The sequence below is a fragment of the Nilaparvata lugens genome, chromosome 2, assembly GCF_014356525.2.
Source record: "Nilaparvata lugens isolate BPH chromosome 2, ASM1435652v1, whole genome shotgun sequence".
Taxonomy (NCBI): Eukaryota; Metazoa; Arthropoda; class Insecta; order Hemiptera; family Delphacidae; genus Nilaparvata; species Nilaparvata lugens.
Window position 1 is genome coordinate 9,119,155 of NC_052505.1, and position 19,780 is coordinate 9,138,934.

At 31.4% G+C, this 19,780-nt stretch overlaps 2 protein-coding genes across 2 annotated transcripts in view; both read left to right on the plus strand.

Annotated features, from left to right (window-relative positions):
- Positions 1–7,564, plus strand: part of LOC111064079 (ankyrin-3) — a 63,854-nt gene extending 56,290 nt beyond the window's left edge. Inside the window, exon 22 of the mRNA XM_039420489.1 lies at positions 743–7,564. Within this exon, the coding sequence (XP_039276423.1) occupies positions 743–1,059 (317 nt within the window). The 3' untranslated portion in view covers positions 1,060–7,564. The remainder of the gene's footprint in view (positions 1–742) is intronic.
- A 3,316-nt stretch (positions 7,565–10,880) lies between these two features.
- Positions 10,881–19,780, plus strand: part of LOC120349581 (ankyrin-2-like) — a 60,886-nt gene continuing 51,986 nt past the window's right edge. Inside the window, exons 1-2 of the mRNA XM_039419981.1 lie at positions 10,881–10,886; positions 12,324–12,528. Coding sequence (XP_039275915.1) covers positions 10,881–10,886; positions 12,324–12,528 — 211 coding nt within the window. The remainder of the gene's footprint in view (positions 10,887–12,323; positions 12,529–19,780) is intronic.

A 19,780-nucleotide genomic window follows, 5' to 3' on the forward strand; every position in this document is an offset into this window, starting at 1 on the left:
AAACGTTTCTAATTATAGAAATGAAAAAATGAAGATTATCATAAAAACTCGACTAAGCCCCGTTCCGAAAAGCCACTTTTCTGACTGCAGGTGTTTTAAGTCTAGAACTTAGCTGAATCCCGAGCTTGTAAACTAGCCCTTGGTGTTTTGACAATCTCTATACTCTGCTAAGAAAAAAATACTTCCAAGAGTCTCTAGGAAGGTATTAGGCCTACAAACAAATGGAAAAATAGAACCTACTATAAGGAAAATAAGTTAGGATAGCAGCCACAGAATTCATTGAATCCATTATCAACTCAATTTATTGTTCAGAAAAGGCAGTCTGAATATTTTCGTGTTTGTGGGTTCACATTTTTATCTTCAACTAACTGTTGGCCTTCATAATCATCCAACCACTGCGACTCCATATAGTCAAACAAAAATATATTTGTAAGATAATTATAAACATATTATTATAAATGCATGAATGAAAATGAAACTCGGCAATTGAAGCCCAAGCACCAACAAAGTTAAGCTTGAGCTGATGCAGTCGATTGTTCATGATTGCACCTAAATAATGCAATTGATTTTGTATAAAATTTGCTTAATGATAATTGATATTGTGGAATTTTTCCACAATTGAAAAAACTCAAATGTATTTTTAATATAAATGTGGATGTGATAAAAATAAAATTGTGTTTTTTTCAATGATCTAGTATAATTTATTGAATGTCATCTGTACAATAATGGTGTGTTTGTGCAGAAATGGTGCAGGCGCAAGCAGAGGAGGGCAGCAGCCGCACAACACGCATCCTGACGACCGACTTCCCGCACTACTTTGCCGTTGTGTCGCGCGTGCGCCAGGAGGTGCACGCCATTGGCCCCGAGGGCGGCATGGTGTCCTCCAGCGTCGTACCGCAAGTGCAAGCGGTCTTCCCGCAGGGCGCGCTCACCAAGAAGATCAAAGTCGGACTTCAGGTAAACTTGTTCAAGCCGAGGAAAAACGCAACCCCTGCCGCGCTTAAAAAGATCACTGTCAATCATGTGCCAAAGAAGAAACGGTTCTCGCTTGTTTGGTAAGTGGTCCCCCATTCCCCAATCAACAAGGACAGCGACTTCACTCTCTTCTCCTTCTTCTCCTTTACGCGTCAGTCTAGTCTTTCGATAATAGCCTTGCCACTATATAGTCCAAAAATATTTGGGGTATTCACGACATTCTGATAGCCATCTGAAGCCTGAATGCAGAAGTTCGGTTTACACGGAGAAATGTCAGCTGCTCGTTTAAACCCCGAATGAAACACATTATGATGAATGCAACCATATCCACAAGTAAACATGGTTTATCGTTAAACGTAGATGGTGCATATGACCCTAAGTCAAGTTACACACATATCGATTTTTGGACGTACGATTTTTTGCTGCCCTTATAAACTCTATTAGATTAAACAGGTGATGTTTAACAAGCTCCGTTTAATCTGTTGAGCCCCGCATACACACATCGATTTTTGTTCATACGATATTTTACCGTCCTTATGAATTTTATTAGATTAAACGGAACTTGACAAACATAATCTGTTTGAAATCATCTGTTTGATCTAATAGAATTTATAAGGACGGCAAAATACCGTACGAACAAAAATCAATGTGTGTGTGCAGGGCTGCACACAGGGCTTTAGAATTCATAAGGAAGGCAAAAAATCGAACGTACGAAAATCGATGTGAGTTTAAATGGCTCAACACACACGTCGATTTCTGGGCGTACGATCTTTTGTCGTCCTTATAAATACTATTAGATTAAAAATGATTTGGCAAACAGGTGATGTGTTCATGTGTTTGCCAAGTTCAGTTTAATCTGGTAGATTTCATAAGGACTGCAAAAAATCGAACGTCCAAAAATCGATTTGTGGGCAACTGGCTTAAGTCGAACAATTTGCTAATTTGAAGCAAACAGCAAGAGTTAGCGAATAGCTCATCTAAACCCAAGATCGTGAATACCCCTATTATAGACAGTAGATTTACGGAATGAAATAGTTTGCGCTGTAGTTGAAGAGTTATAAGAATATAGTTTGTAGATTTTGAAAGTAGGTCATATTTTTCCGAGTATTCTAAAATAATATAAAAAAGAGATTATGGAGTAATTCTAATCATAATTTTATCATATAGTATTCATTTCTCCATCCAACTAGGATAATCTGATTATTCAAATCGATGGAGTGATTTATTTTCCATTCATAATTATGTATAGAACACACAGAAATGCGTTTGAAATTCCTCGAAACAAGATAATAAATTAACATAGAATAAAGTTATATAAAATGATATAGCCTACTAACATATTATTCTCCATCAGTAGAGTAAAAAGTAAATTACGGAATAATTTTATCATATAGAATCACTAGCGCCCTACAATTTTATTTGATGGCACAACCGGTTCATCACATTATCATGTGTCCAAAAACTATCAAGTGGTCCTCTAAAAATAAATATAAAATAAAGATCAATATTATAATGATGCTACAATTATGTGAGATATATCTTCTTTTATCAACTAGGCCATCAACACAAACCTACATTGAAATCTGCCTAACCAAATCCAAACCTATTTATGGTATAAAACAGTTAACTGGCAATACATGATTATTCACTTATGAAAATTCACATGGAAATAAAAAGATGAAACCGGAATGGTTAAGAACTATTTCTTGAGGCGCCAACAAAATTTAATCAGAATTTTAGATGGATTAAAATAATGATGAAGAAATATGTTTATAAACTCTCTACATTAAAATCAAATTTGATTTATTGTACCCAATGAAATAAGAATATTATTTATTTTATCAGTTATAAGCTCTTATAACAGACTGAATGAATCCTATTCTTAGAGGAGGTGCAACTAGGACTATCCACCAAGATGTTTCTATTAAACAAGTTTTCTTACCGCCCTAAATTCAATTTAGGGGTGTCATAGGTAAGCAAACTTTAAATAATGAAAATTGGTTACGCCATCAAAAAGGAATAAAGTGTTTGATTATCCATTCATATGAACGCTTTTAGTGAATTTTGTAATGAAGATCAAGATTAAGTGGAGATTCAAATAAATTATCGGAAAAGCAATAATTTGGGTTGTTATAAATTCGTGTTGGTTGTTTGAAAATTATATATTAGAGTAACTCTAAAAGAATAATTATTGGTTTGTACTTGTTGCTATTGTACTTTAAAACATTTGACGTAGTTCAGTATGAGTAGCCAAAAAATAGAGCAAGTATCACTACTCTCGAGATATGACTTTCAATATTGTAATTAAATTATCATCCCAGTTCTCGTAGTCATAAAGTAATTTATTATATTTAGTCGTTTTTAAATACTGAAGTGTTAGGTCTAAAATATCATATATTTTTGTTGCTTGTTCAGCGAATTCACATAATATTCTATCCTATATTTGTTGCGAATCACGACTAGTATAACTTATTCACCAAGTGATCTATTTGTAGTCCTCAAATTTAAAACTAACTCCAAACTATAATTTATTCTTTTGGTTCATTCTTGAACATTTTCAAACGATAGCCATTGGCAAACAGATTGATCAGTTACAGTATTAATGACTTCTCTCTTTTAGTTCCATTTTTTTCAAATTTCAATACTATTCTTCTCCACAAATTTATCCAGTCGACTTGACTGGAGAAGAAAAACTCACCATTAATGATATTGTATTACTCATCTATTACCAATAAACTTATGATTTCCGTGTAGTGAAATGTGGCACTCGGTATATTTTCATAATATACATTTTCATACTATAAAAATTCTTCCTTTATAGTAGATAAAGACATTATCCCACCGTATCCCATTCCATAAGGCCTTGTTCATAGAAATGTTTTCAAAAATTCAGCAAGTGGTTGACATCTTCTCGGCTCTGTCTGACTATTTAGGTTGAATCCTGTCACTTATGAGAGCAAGATAGATAACTGGTGTTGGTGCCCTTGTAGATTTTCTATCCTTTCATTCTTTCGTATTTTGTGTTTGGTAGATTTGTCGGGGAATATTGTTGGTTGTAGATTGCTTGCATGGTGCAGGGAAAACTATTGGTGTTTGCATGTTTTCTTTTCTATTTGTGTTGGTTGTCCATTTAATAGATGTTATGACTTGACATTCATAAGAAAAATTCATATCAACTCCGCTCAGATTAATTTACATAGATTACTTTCAACAATAAGGAATTGTATCATGATTCAAAAGTAAACTATCATATGTATTCCATTGTTTATAATTTAAGTAAACTTAAGTACAAATGCGATCCAATCAAGAACTAATAGCATAAAGGCTCATTGTTTGTAGTAAAAGAACATTGTTTGGTTTATTGAATAGGTTTTTAGTTAGTGATTAGCTTTACTAATTCAACTTAATGGATATTTTATCAATATTATCTTTTTAGAAGTCTATAGTAAATTATGTTTTGATGTCAAATAGTAATCGGTTGATTTCTAGGTTTATCCCTTTCGATTGTTGAACAATCTTGTCCTTTCGTTTGAACAATCTCGTTTCCAAAGCTATAAGTTACAAACTCATTTACCTTCGTCTAATCACATTTGACTGAAGCTATCCAATACTATCAGAAATTGTATATCAAACATGGTACTGATACTATCAATATGTTAAATTGATCTAAGATCTTCGGATTGAACAATCATTAGCAGGCTGACATAGTAAGTGATAGTTTGTACTCTCTGAACTGTAAACCAGTGAAGATTAGATTCAATCATTAAAGCTACCAACGTGTTTTTAGCATTCTATAGTAGAAATTCATGTATGAATCCCTTCGTCTTTACCATAAAGGGAATTTATAAAATAATTTACATGTATTGTGTTTCTCCAGTATCAAATTATTGAGAACTAGACCGCTATCTTGGTTTGTAGATACGATTATCATAGTTTCAAACTTATTCGTCTAAGAATAAATGATGACGCTCAATAAACATAAATTGATTGATAATATTTAGTCAATTCCATTTAACTTCATATTTTTAGAGGTTCAAGCTCTTTCTCTCCTTCCATTCTCTATCAATGAATTGGATTTTATTCAGAACATTTTTTTCTGGTCTTCCAAAATTTGAAGTCGAGTAATATTGTCCATTTATTGTGTTCAAATATCTAGTCAGTTTGCTTTCGAGCCTCTGCAGAGCTCCTTTACATTCCTGAAGTCTTCTCTAAATAAGTTTAATTCGGATTTACCGATCATGTGCCAAATGTCATTGTTATAAATTTGAGAGCAGCCGTTGGTTAAAATTTGTTACATAGAACTTAGAATTTACATTATTCTAGATCCAAACTGAAACAAATAAGTATTAAATAGAAATTGTGAACCATATTTTGGAATATTAATTGCCAGTATTAAATGCATTAATGCATATATGTCCAGCTCATCGTAATATCAATATTTTGTTATAGGGTTAAATTTATCGATTTTTGAACTTCAATATTTTACAAACACATTTCAAAGAATTTGGTTGTAGAGTCCATGCTTTCTTTGATAACTCTGACACTGTGAGTGATTTTACAGCCTCAATGATCCTTTCTAATGATTTAATAACGTCTCAGATTGTACATTAGTCTTTAAATTTTCATTAGCATGGAAATATAAAAATATTGATTGTAAAACTGTCCGTGATTTTCAATTCATGTTCAATTTGTAAATCCTCACCCGATTTTAAATGTACTGTTGATATGGAACATTACTCATAAAAGCTGTTCCTGTTGCCACCTTTAAATAGTAATGATCACTTCTAATTTCAAGTTCAAAAATGAAGATTGAAATGCTCACTGTTATTGCGATATTGCTTTCATTTGGTTTGACATATTAAGTTTTTATCAACGTTATATATTTCCATGCAGAAATTTTTGAAAAGCTAATTTTTAGTAGTTGATATAATCATGCAATAAATTGTGGTAGAGTCATGGTGAGAGCCTTCAAGCAAAAAATAAATGTAAATATACGGTCACTTACAAAGCTGAGATCTTTCAATATCTTGTACTCGCTAGAACAACACCAGTTTGATAGTTATAGATTATCATATTATCTCACTCACACAATAATACCTAATCATTCTCCAATAATTCATTTCTTAATAACATTGGTTATTCATGCCGTATGTTGGAAATTTAGCTTCTAAATTTTCTTTCAGTATGTGCAGGTTCAGCTATTCTTATTAATAGAACAATATTGCACACAATTTCTTCAAAATATTATTCCTTTCCAAATGCTTATAAATCGTACAATCAACTTAAAAAACTGTAGATCGCTAGTTCAAATAACATTTTTAAAACTAGTATTGCGATACAATAAAAGTATATTTAAAATATTATCAACAACACTGAAATACTATTAAGGTAACGATGTACCTAGATTGCTTTGAAGTTAGAATTACAAACTTGGTTATGTTAAGATCGTTCCAAAACATTACATTTACCGAATAATATTGAAAAATGAATCTATAACTTAGTATATCTTGGTATATTGTCATTGTATTAATTCTACTGTGCTTCATTCATGTTAATATCATGCATTCGACTTTTCGGGGGCCTGTTTTTCAACAAAATTCAACCTCAGTCTTGAATGTAATCGGAGAAAATGTATTTGCATTTTGTTTTGAAATAATCATCGAAATCCGGAATTACATAAAGCTATTGGAATGTTTTTTATTGTCCAAAAAAATTAATTATTCTATTGCGTACTTCTATTCTGACTATGTGGATTATTGAAATTCCACTTTACAATTTCACTTTACCTCAAATTTCACTTTGAGGTAGGGATTGAACATCAAGAGTTGGTGTAGAAGTAAACCCAGAACCGATGTCATAAGTGTGCGATCACACTAAATAAGCACAGAAAGCCATCTATTAAAACTATAGTATAGTTTTTGCCTAGTGTTTGAATATTTCAGTGTCAGTTTTTATCGTTTTATCAAGAGGCAAATTTTCAAGATTCATAACTTTTCACGGGCTCTCAGGTTCTGCTTAACGAGAAGGATGTTGGCCCATTTTTTGAAATCCCTTATTCCTTTTTCGCTCACCTCTCTTGAATTCATTTTTAAATCCATAATAATAATTATTGGTAAAGCTATTGATGAAAAATAGTAACATTGCAATAGCTTGAATCGGGTTCAAAAGTCGAATGCTCTGATTTATCAAGTTCAAGGATAAAGATTTACAAATTTTGTGCTTACTGGTTTTATTGGACACTTGCTTGTATTCAATACTCAATCCATTAATTAATAAGTCTTCCAAATAAATGGTTATTGATTGTATATTCTTAGAGATTATGTAGTTAACAGTCTTCATTTATCATTAATTGCTTGTTCAAGGAAATATTGTCATTTCATCAATTTTTCTAGTTGCCTGCTTGGTTGGATTCGTATAGATTAAGCATATTGTTATGCGGTGTTGGACTGTATTATAATTATTTATGGAATAACACTGGACACTTTCAACTAACCATGATACAGAAACATCACTGGTTGCTTTCTGCACTAACCTTATGTGTAAAGCATCTTGTATGATATGAGTGCCCAATAAATTTGGTTGAACAAAAGATGACTTTTATGTGTTTATTGAATTCAAAGAGCAACTTGAGTAAGGATACCAATGAATGATGTGATATAGAGGTCAGATTCCCTAAATTGTAATTGAATCATTATTGTTCCCTGAAATATGTTTGAAAATGACTTATGGAAGTTATGTTCCTCATATCACATCCTTCATTGCTTCCTAATTCATGGCTTGTCCAATTTTGTAACTGCAACTTGAATCTTCAGATGAAAGTCGCTTACAAATTTGAACTCAGGCGACAAAAATAACGCTGCAAGCAAAGTTCGAAAATGACTGCACTGTAAGATTGCCATCTTCCATGTAACGTTTCGTTTAACATAAATTTATTGGGCATCAAATTATGTTGTTGCTCAATGTGCTTAATAAGTGTATGTAATTTTCTTTTTTACTTTTCAAATCACTGCACTTTACATCACTCTACAACTATATATTGGATATATATATATTCTTTATGGCTTTTTATGTTTAATTTTATCTGCTTGGAATGAATGCGTCTTTTCGAGCTCTGCTTAATGTGCTGTTTTAGTCTGCTGCATTTTCACACCATTTCCACCCTTTAAAAATAATGTAAGTTATGGTGAATAGAATGATTATTGATTGCTTCCTCCTGTCCTAAATTAACAATCGTTGGTATCTGAACATTTCCGATCATCAATATGTATTTTCGATTCGTGATAAAAAATAAAAAAAAATCCAAAACTTCGACTCTCGAAAAACTCTTAACATGAAGCAAAACTTTATACATTTTAAATGACAATGGCTTTAATGCAAATGAATCCTATGAGATGCTTCGATCCACTACTAGTCCTACTCATAAATCACTTGGAACAAAGTTGAACTCTCTGGAAAATTTATTTGAATCGTATACCACTGAAGTAATCTGAAAATCATCTTCAATAATCTATCCAGTTGACTTTTTTAATTACTCATTGAAGACCAAGTCACTGAGGAACATTATGATCCACATTGTTGAACTCTGAGATGTATTATCAATTTGCAATTTTCCTATAGTTATTTTTCTTCTTGAATTCATTCAGAATATCCAACATTACAGTGAGAGGAACAATAACTTACAGCATTAAGCTAAACCTACTTTAGTCTCATCCTAGCTATTCCCAATCAGATGTTTCTCCTGCATGTTTATGTACAGAAGCTGTAGTAGATTCATGTTAGACTCCACTCTATACCGGTTGCTCTTGGATAGGCAAGTATAATAATGTGCAATACACATCAAGAAAACGGTCTCACATAAAAAATATTCATTTCTAAAATGGATTCTCTTCGAACTATAAAGTAAATTATATGTATTAATACATGGCGAAACTATATTGAGTAATTTCAATAAGTAGATGAAGATGAGTGATTTTTGAAGTGTAATGACTGAAAATAATGGAACATTCACTCGCTAATCACTCACTTTTGGATGCGATGCTATTGTTGTGAATCAATATTTATACAATAGGCTATATGCTTTCTTAGAAGAGTGTGTGTAGACTGTGGACATGGTTGGAGTTTTGGAATAATGGTTTACTATTGGAATAATTCAGTAATGAATTCATTTAATAGTGATGAATCAATTCCAAATAACAGCTCCTAGCTTAAAATCGCAATAATCATTACAGATTCCTCTAAGGGTGTAATTCCTCTGATTCTCACAAAAAGTGGAATGTTGAAGGTTAAACATATTCCACAGTAAAAAATAGCTTTGAAGCTATGGAGTAAAAACTTACACCAAATAATGGTATTAGCCAACGATCGCACAGCTAATGAACTCTCAATAATCAGGGAAAATAATTTTGATACAATCTTCAAATAAAAAATCTCAATAATTAGTAAAAATGATTTTGATACAATCTTCAAATGAAAATTGATATTGTAGAACTAAAATTGTTCAACCTACTGAAGCAATCATCTACTATTCAAGGTATGACTGAGTATTAATTTGGACCAATATGAAACTACATAATTAGTCTTCTTACAATATACAATTCGAAACTTCATTGTCTACTAATGATAATTAACCATATTGGACGAACTTGGGCTCTATAGTGAGGACCACGTCTTAATAGCAGTAGAGAAAGTTAGGAGAACACAGTTGCCGATGCTCTGCCTTGCCACTGCCTTCTATAGAGGATAGCTGATATCAGTGCTTAATTTGTAAAATTAAATGTTCCGGTACGGAGGTGGGAATTAAGTGGGGCGTACAAATCCAAATGAGCGGACAATGTTGTATTAGCATGCAGTTCTTACCAAATATTAATAGGATTTTTTCATAATTTGAGAAAAACCGAGTAAGTTGAGAAAACCGAATATTCGGTAAAACCGAATCATTATCACTACCGGTACCTATTTTTCTAAATAAATTATTGAGTGGTGGTTTCCCAAAATGAATGTTGAAATATTAAGCCTCTAGAGTGGAAGTCGTTTACTTGTGAAATGTCGAATGGCATATTCTACTCACAAATTCTACGATCAACTGTTATCAAAACAGTACTTGCGCATATTAACTTCAAGATGTAAGTACTCATTTTTGAAAGTATACTATTTATTTATTACAGAGTAAGAATAATTATTGTTCATCAAGGATACCAGGATCAAAATACGTTATATCAATATACATCATAAACAATTGATTCTAATAACAAATTGATGTTTCATATTTCTTCTTTCAAAATTCTGTAAAGTGGGGCTGATAATTCTTGCAAGTTTGCTAAAAAATCTATAGAGCACGACCCTATAGGGTCATTCAAGATTCAAGTAGCCTATTGAACGACGTTAAAAACGGCAGGATTTTCAGCCTCTCTTTGGAGAAGTCGAAGTAAAAAAATTGTAGCTAATTTGAAAAAACCTAGCCAAGAAAACCTCCCACATTGGTGTTTTTCATAACTTATAATTCATCCATGGACATGCTTAGTATTTTAATTGGTTGAACTTCGAGAAACTGGTTGGAGAAAATCAGAATACGCCGAAGATTGGTTTTGTAAGGGAGCACAGAAAAAAAACTTATGCTATTATATTCATTGAATAATTATAAATTCATTCACACACCATCTTCAATCTTGTCAGGAACCCAATATCACAATCATGACAATCATATCAATTCTAAAATGCTAGAACAACTATATCCTATTTTAAGTAGGTTCTATAAAAAAATGACATCTCATTTATTGATTCTTAACATTTTCATCGGTGTAAATGAGCTTTAGTTATCTCCATTTGTCATAGAAATAAATATATCTATATATTCACAAATCATACAAATTACTCCCAAGATACTTTATATGCAACATGTATGATACATGGAGGTAACTAACGTCTCACAAATCTATTGTATATAGTCCGAATAAAAATTTGTCAGATGAGACAAAATAAAATTATTGATATGATAGAATCAGATATTTCTATCAATTATAAAAATATAACATCCTTGTAAGAAGAAGTACAAGTACAATAATTTGCAAAATCTCAATGCTAATTAAATACTATGAAGCCTTGTGCAGATCACTGCTACATGAGGCAACGGTGACTTTTCAACCATTTAAACACTGGTTAAAAATTCTGCCACTTCCGTCACAGTCATGCGAATTATAGTGGTGTGCTCAAGGCAATTTATTTTGTATAAAATATGTATCCTCTCCATTGATAAGTCCATGGTTTGAAATATTATGAGATATTAGGTGCTACTGTTTGTAAGCAATCTCATTGAACTAAAATAAATTGATTTAATGAAGAAAAGTATTTCAAATGCATGTCATGAGAGTACTCATGAACGCACATTAAACAGGTGCACTTTTCTTTCTAGGGCTACTGATTATTAAAACACAATAAAAAACTATCAACGAAAGACAATGAAATACAACATTCTATTGCAACGAGATAAAGAGTACTTGATAGTTTTTATTGTGTTTGAATGGAACAGGTTGTTTAAAAAAGGCTCCCAAGTTAGGTGATTTATAAAAAACATCCAGGAAAGATACCTAGCTGTAATCTAGTCTTGTTTTAAAGGAAATCATCTCAATGTTTCACTTTAATCGTTTGTTAGTGCAGAATCGTGTCTTTACAGCTGTGTGCTTTTTCTGGATAAATTTTTATGAATCGTCCAAACCGGTAATTTCTGTTTGAAACACTCTGTAGAGCTTTTCATCGAGCGGAATTGTTACTTTTATTCCGGTGATTAAAATTCACCTATTTCAAATCGAAATTCCATAAGAATTTTATATAAACATAATATGGGGATAACTGCTTTTTTAATAAAATTTTTATTCAATCAATCATACATTATCACACAAATTTCAGAAGAGTACAAAACGGCCAAGCCCAAAACGGTTCAAATTCGAATTCATAATATAACATTCCAAGGCCCGGTTGCATAAAAGCCGGTTAAATTTTAATCGTGATTGATTTCACGAGAACCATGAGAGAAGCCTTGTTTTCGTAAAAAGCCTCCTCTGCACATGGAAATTGGTAATTTCTTTAAATAATAATTAATTGGGATTTTTGTTTAATAATAATTAGCCTTCATTGATTGGTTTTCGTTGAATTAATCACATTTAAAATTCAACTGGCTTTTGTGCAACCAACTCCAAATGTTGGATTCAGGGACTTCATTTGATTGAAATTGGAGGATTCAATTCTGATGGGGTGAATTAAAAGAGAAGAATCATTTCTGAAGGATTGCATTGAAAGCGCAATATGAGTTAAGAAACTGAATAAAACCGAATTTGGCAATAATTTGTTGACAGGCACAACCGATCCCAGCCGAGCTGGCTGCGAAACTGCTTGGAAACCGCGTGGCAGTGTCGCCAATCGTCACGGTGGAACCACGTCGACGCAAATTCCACAAGCCCATCACGTTGACCATTCCTGTGCCTCAGGCGGCCAACAAGGGCATGATCAACCAGTACTCGGGAGATGCACCCACCCTCAGGCTGCTCTGCAGTATCACCGGTAAGTCTCACTAACTGCTCTAATCACATCTTTGTTCCCCTTACCTAGCATATCATTCGGATAGTTTTGATGTGGTGTATACATTCTAAGTAAATAGTCTGTAGCAGATGCACTTCATATGGATATTCACTTCCACGCTCTAAGGACAACTTCAAAATTAATCTAATCCAAATAAAAAAATCTGCTTTACTCCACAAATAAGTTCAAATACAATGATGAATAATTAAGAATATAAAAACAAATAATACTCAAGGTCTATAGATAGAGGTCACTACATCAATGTTAATTTTTGAGCGAGACACAATATGTCTATTCCATATTATTATATCATTATATTAAAATATACTACACTATGTGATAGCACTTGAATTCTGTGTAGCTGTTGTGTTATGAATGTGTTTTTATTACCATAGTTATTTGCTCAACCTTTTTATTTATATTACATTGTTATTCTGTCATTTATTTTGATGTTTTGACTTGGCCTGTATGTTTATCGTTTTTGACTCAATACAATGCATTTGAATTTGTATACTTTAATATTACACTAGACTATATTCTTTATACTAATAACACGTTAGCTGTTCATCATCTCAGTTTAAAGCAGCAAGTTAACAAACTTTTCAACAAGCAACAAAATGGCCGCGTGTCCAGACCTCTTTCTACAAACTTGATAATTTGTACTGAAATGTTAAATTTGTTGGCTTTTGCCCATTGGTTCTTCCCCAATCAATTCAAGGGATTGTGTACCATTATTAATGAATAAATCGATAATTATTGTATAAATTGAAATAGGAAAAGTTTTGGTCATAAGCCTATTGTGCCATTTCAAAAATTATGAATTTCACAGTATGGAATAACTACATTTCTTTGTATGAAGTCTGAAATGAGCCTACATGGACATTGTGGTCTGTGCGTAGAGTTGGGAAATATAAGTAACGAGTCTCCGTGATGTAAGGTGAAGAGAACCAAATTATAGATGAGAGTTATTTGATGATTGTCATAATATTGCAATGTATTATGAAACAACTCGAGATCGCTATCAGGTCAATCACACGTACAATAATATCTTGAATTGTTTGTGACGTAATCCTTCATCACAATAATTGCTACATGAAAGTGTCTTGGTACCGTATATTCTATACATTTGGCTACTCATGTTTATTTCCAACTCTATATTATAGAGAAAAGAAAACTACTATATTCGTTTGTCTCTGATTTTATACATAATATCATGTGGATCTGGCGTGAAAATATCAATTCAAATTCCTCAATTAATTAAATTGAAAGTCGGTGAAACATTGGATTCAGAAATAATTATTGTCACTAATTTCTAAAGAAATTATATTTAAAAAAATATTATCAATATTGTATCAATTTAGATCCAATTAAAAGTGAAGTGGTGTCCATTTGAAGTGCTGTCTGATCTAGGTTTTGAATAGAATATGTAGCTAAATGTATTTTTATCGAAATTATGCATATTTGGAAAATATCATTGGTGAATTTCAAGAAAATTTATCATTATCTTATTAATACAGTTAGCTTCACGCTAAGTGGCGGCTCATTCTTTGTGTTGAATGGTTTTTGTTTCAATCATTCTTTGAAAATCATTCCTTGCTTCAAGATTGTATTTCATAAAACCTTATATTCAACGATAAAATAGATCTGAAAAATTTCAAACTAAATAATACTCTTTAGAACTATTCTTATGGTAAAATTTCAAATTCATATAAACTTAGTTATTATTTTGAATTCATAAACTATGATTGTTGAAAATCGCAATAATTTTCATTTATAAAATGAATTTTAAAAATAATGAAAAACAATTGCCATATTGAAATTATTGAGGTGAGTTGATATGAGTGAATTAGTAGTCTGATGAATCATTATCTGATGAATGATTATGAATCATTAGTCTATAATCTGTAGAAGATTGACACAACAGATTTCCTCCACAATCAATTGGCAAATTTATGATTGATATGTAAACTAGGTAGGTGAAATGTTTCCGAATATTCAAATCATTCAATCAATAATTATTCAAGTAAAATCGATCATTATTTCGGGAATCACTTGAAAAATGTTGATACCGTACATCAATCTAAAAAAGAAGGTTGTGCTAGCTGTATTGAAACATGGATACTCAGAGCTGAGATATATACCTATTGATAATTTAAGAGCCGCCACTCGAAAGAATTTTGTGAGCTCAACAAGAGATATGATTTAATACGCTTTTGTATTTGATTAGGTTCTCTTTCAATAATAGTTTAAAATAGATTGTACAGATATTTGAATACAGTAATTGAGATTCTACTAGAACATTATTTCATTTCATACTTATCAACTCATATTTCAATACATTATACATTCATATTTATTAAAAAGATAAAGAGGCTACTATGATTCAGTCTTAGCAGCTACTAATACTCTAGGCTTGACTTGTTCAACTTGTATCAACTTTTGATCATGTTGTAGATTTATTTGATGATTAAAGTTTTGAGAAAATATTGATCATTTTTACTAGGCTGCACAGCCAAATTCAACTACACATGAATTAGTTCTATTTATTTCTATTGGTTACTTACATACAAAGTTTTGTATCGTCATACATGAAGTTTTCAATCTTCACAGTTTTCAAAAGAGTTTCAAATCGAGGAAATATTTGAATGTGGTAAACATATCTTTGAAACGATACTGTAGAGCTGTGGATGTGATTAGATTTAAGATAGTAACATTTTTCCAGTTTGAATAATTATACAATTTTATGCAACCTGGTCCGACTCCACGATTTACTCCTACAGAAAGTGAGCTCATCTCAATTGACCTATTCGTAAATCAGTTTGCTAATGTATTTTGTATATTGATAGTCACAGAATTTTGCTAACAGCTTATCGCGGTCAACACAAATTGCTGTTTAGGTTCAAGCTCAGCCACAGAGTCTTAGATAAGAGTAGCACGTTATCACCGTACCTTCGAATTCGCTGTTGCTGAACCAAGTTTCAATAAATTAATGTTTTAGACTCAGAATTAGAACAATGGGTAGCTATTAGACCAGCACTGTTGAATAGAACAACTAAATACGCATTATACTGGTAGCTTAAACATTGATGTTATTCGATTATCAAGCTTAATCGTTTTGTAATAATTTTTGGAGGACCAGTTGGAAATACATAGAATTGTTTGACATTGCATGGTAATCTTATACAAGCTGTTTGTTCAATATTATTATGATAACACATTTTATACCCCTGTGATTATGTAAAAATCTATGAAGACATTGGCATACAACGATTCATTGAATAAATATCATATAATATTTCACTTCAATAACATTCCAGCTTTTGCTAAATTCTGATCAAATGTTCTTATTGTAGCTCTACCAAATACTGCAAGCTAGTTCATTTAATTCCAAACAGACATATTCATATATTTCTTGATAAAATAAAACACCATTCTTAAACTTGGAGAAATCATTCTCGAATAGATAAATGGAATAGTATAAAAAGTATATACTACCTACAAAACAAAATCAAATCAAATCAAAATATTTATTTCGCCAAAATACAAAATGGAAATATGGAAAATGTTTTTAAAATATTTATATTAGCTATGGAAAATATGAAAATACAAAATGGAATAGTATTGAAAGTATATACTACCTACTTGAGAAATTTGCCATGTTTATTGATGAGTCGAATAAACCTGTGAATTTGTATTATCTCTGATTCCGAGACTTACCCTTATTTATACCAAGAACTTTTTTCTCGTTGCGGAAGATTAAACCTTTTTTCATTCCTATACGTGCTTTTGGCTTGTCCGTGGGTAATGGAATTAGTTCTTAGGTGATTCATGATATGATCAAACGTACTCCGTTGCATTATGAGACTATTATATTACAGGTTAAACGTTATAATACTGGCTTATAGACCAATCAGAATTGAGTGTTTGTCGGTAGGCTATTAGTGGATTATCGTAAAGAGATAAGCTTAAGATTATCAAACTGAATCAGCTAATTTTATCATTTTGACATAGCTTTCTTCCCATTCTGCCATCATAATCTATTATAGTAGGATACAATTTGATGAGTTACGTTACTCCATTTCTATCATACTGGTGTCCTAGCTTGTTTTTCACACGGCCGCAAATGGTTGATCTCTAGCAACCCACTGGTGACCTCATGTAATGCGAGCCATATAATGATACTCCATAAAAATGATTATACAAGCCTTATAGTTTTAAATATTAAAAGTTTTTTATATATGTGTGATTAAAGCCCAATTTTAATGAACTTTTTTGAAAAAGCAATACGATAGTCAGATGAGCTCACGAGAAGATGAGATGAATCTAGGCATAGTTTTCTTTCAAACATCAACCTACTACAGACTTGTCAACTACACATACATCGTACCACAGATTTTATCCTCATTTAAGCTTGTTTATTTAGTCTATGATCGTACATATATGTGGACAGATTATGGACTTGTTTCCTGTGAGGCATGTAATGTAGGTAAAAGTCCTCCGTACATTACACTGGATAAAACTGAGAGATGTATCATAATTATTTCTGAGCTTCTGATTTTTTTATGAAACAGGCCTGTATAGTTGTTTATCATTTAATAATTCTTCTCATTGCCACATAGGCTACAAGGTCTAGGTCAAAGTCTAAGTCTAGGACTAATTTTGGACTTTTAATTCAGTCATTCTTAATTGAGACTTCATTTTTTGATAGAAACGAATAATTTTACCTCTCGTATTCTGTTTTACCCGTTAACTTGTGTTTTTTACTATCTTTATAAGATGTGTTGAAATTAAATTATCATAGTTTTATGACAATTTCACTGTCATACGTTTTGCAAATTCACCTCTGCCAAATTTCCTCATGCTTTTAGTGGAATAAAACTCATGAACAATAGAATAAAATTTCATAAAGAGACGATTAAATTACTAATATGAATTAAAGTATTTTTTTACGAACCGGTTTTGGATGTTTTCCATGTAGGTAGTAGATTGATTGTTCAGGGAATCTAAATTTTTTAATTTATTTTTGCCGGCAGTAAAAATGCTTTATTGGTTTATTAATGAGTTCATTGCTCTTTCAAATCATCAAATGAGCCTAATTCATAAATTATATAGTATTCTAATGCAGATACTAACAGTAAAATAATTTTACTAGATGAAGATGTACTAACTTACTCTTAACCAAAATTAAAGCTTAGTTTAATAGATTATTGCAAGTTGATTAATTTATTAGTGCATTAAAATCGCCAGCATAGCTTAAAATTAATTTAATCCACTTGTTAATGATAAATTTATTTTTGTATGATTGTCTTCACTAATATTTGATGTATATTAGATTTGTGTATCTAGATTATTTTTTATCGTTGCCGTCCTGCGTTTTAGTGTATTTTTTAGATTTCATTGGTATTTTTGGCTGTTGAATCAGATTTCTTTTTGAAACAATATTCAATGTTGTTATTCGAATCATTTCATCTACAATAATAGATTTATATATTTCACTTGTATTGTCGACCAGTTTTTCCAATCTTGAATGGATTGATGATGTTGTTCATTGTATGTGTCGCATTGCAAATCATTTTGATTTTGAGGGGTACGTCTACTCCGTATTTATAAAACCATCTTCATTTTTTTCACATGATGAATTCTCTTTTTGCCCATTAAGTTCCCATCAGTTTGAATATTGTATGTTAAATATTTTGAAAGTTGATTCCGCCATTGTTCAAAATTATGAATCTGTTCAAGTAAAAAGCGCTGCAGAATCACTTAATGAATCAGAACATTGTTATTGATTCGATTAAAGATTATAGCAAATTTGTTACAGTACACATTTCAATTAAGTCATCCAATATGGGAAAGATTTATATAATAATAAAAACAAGTTAACTGGGTTTGTTTCAAAAATGTGCGTAATATGCTGTGAAGAACTCTTTTGTAGAATACGGTAGTATAATAATTATATTGTCAGGTTCTACTTCGATCAAGAATGGATGAAGAATTTCAGTTTTTTAAAAGCCCATTTGATTTATAAAACGGTACTTTTCTCTTTTCAAATTCCATTTGAAAATATAATCAACCACAAGGCAATATTATTTATGCAACATATCGTTTCTCAAAATACATAAATATTGCAGTTAGTCTATTCAATTCATAATTCTTGAATAAGGATTTGTCACAGACAAAGTAGAGGACTAACATTTTTTTCAGTATATTTTATTATACGTAATTGTGATCAAAACTTCTCTTAATGATATTTTCTATATCTTATTATGTAATACGTACTAAAAATTAAAAATGTGTTGAAGATGTTACATAAACAAAATCACAATATAAATTTAATTCATTATAAAAAAAAACAATAAGGTACTGTAATAAACTCATCCTCTCGAAGTCGTGTTACAACATTGAATACTCTAAACTTTTTCAATGCACAAGCTATCATGGAACTATTTTCCTAAAAACAGCACAAAAATTCGCTATTATTCATCAATACATTGCATCTAAATTGTCAGATCAAAGGTCTAATGAGACCTTTGGTTGTTACTTATCCATATTACACTCATTATTCACATGGTAAAATTAAAAAAAAAATACACTATTTGCCAAAGATAGATCAAAACTAGGATGAAATCGGGAAATCAAAGAATAAAAATATGAAATAGAAAGCATGATTTTTGTCAAATAATTCTGTATATGATTGCCTATTAAAGATAATTCAACTATGTAGGCCTGGTGGTTTGAACTTTCACACATATATCACGGTAGGCCTACATCGAAATAGAATTGGAAATAGTACAACAACTGGAGGACACTTCGTCTTGTGAACACTACTTTTTCTCACTCTCTTAAAATTCAGATGAGATCGTTATACCAAATGCAACAAATATATTTCTAATGAGGTCTGAGGTAATAATATTCTGAAGCAAATTCAGCATAATGGCTAGAAGTTACGCCCTTAATGCTGATTCATGTCTCTTACGATTAAAGAATCCTATCATAACTTTACTTCATTTCCCTGCGCTACTTTCATATGAATATTTTGTATCTCAGACCTGAAAAGAGTTACAAACAGATTGAACATTCATAATTTTCCTACCCTATTATTATTGAAGAACTAAATTCAAAATTTGAATTATTCCGCTGTGTAATGCCCGTTTCACAGATAATCATAAGTTTTTGATCATTTAATTTATTGCAGTATCTAATGAAGTAACTCACTTGGAAAATTTAGGCTTTAAAA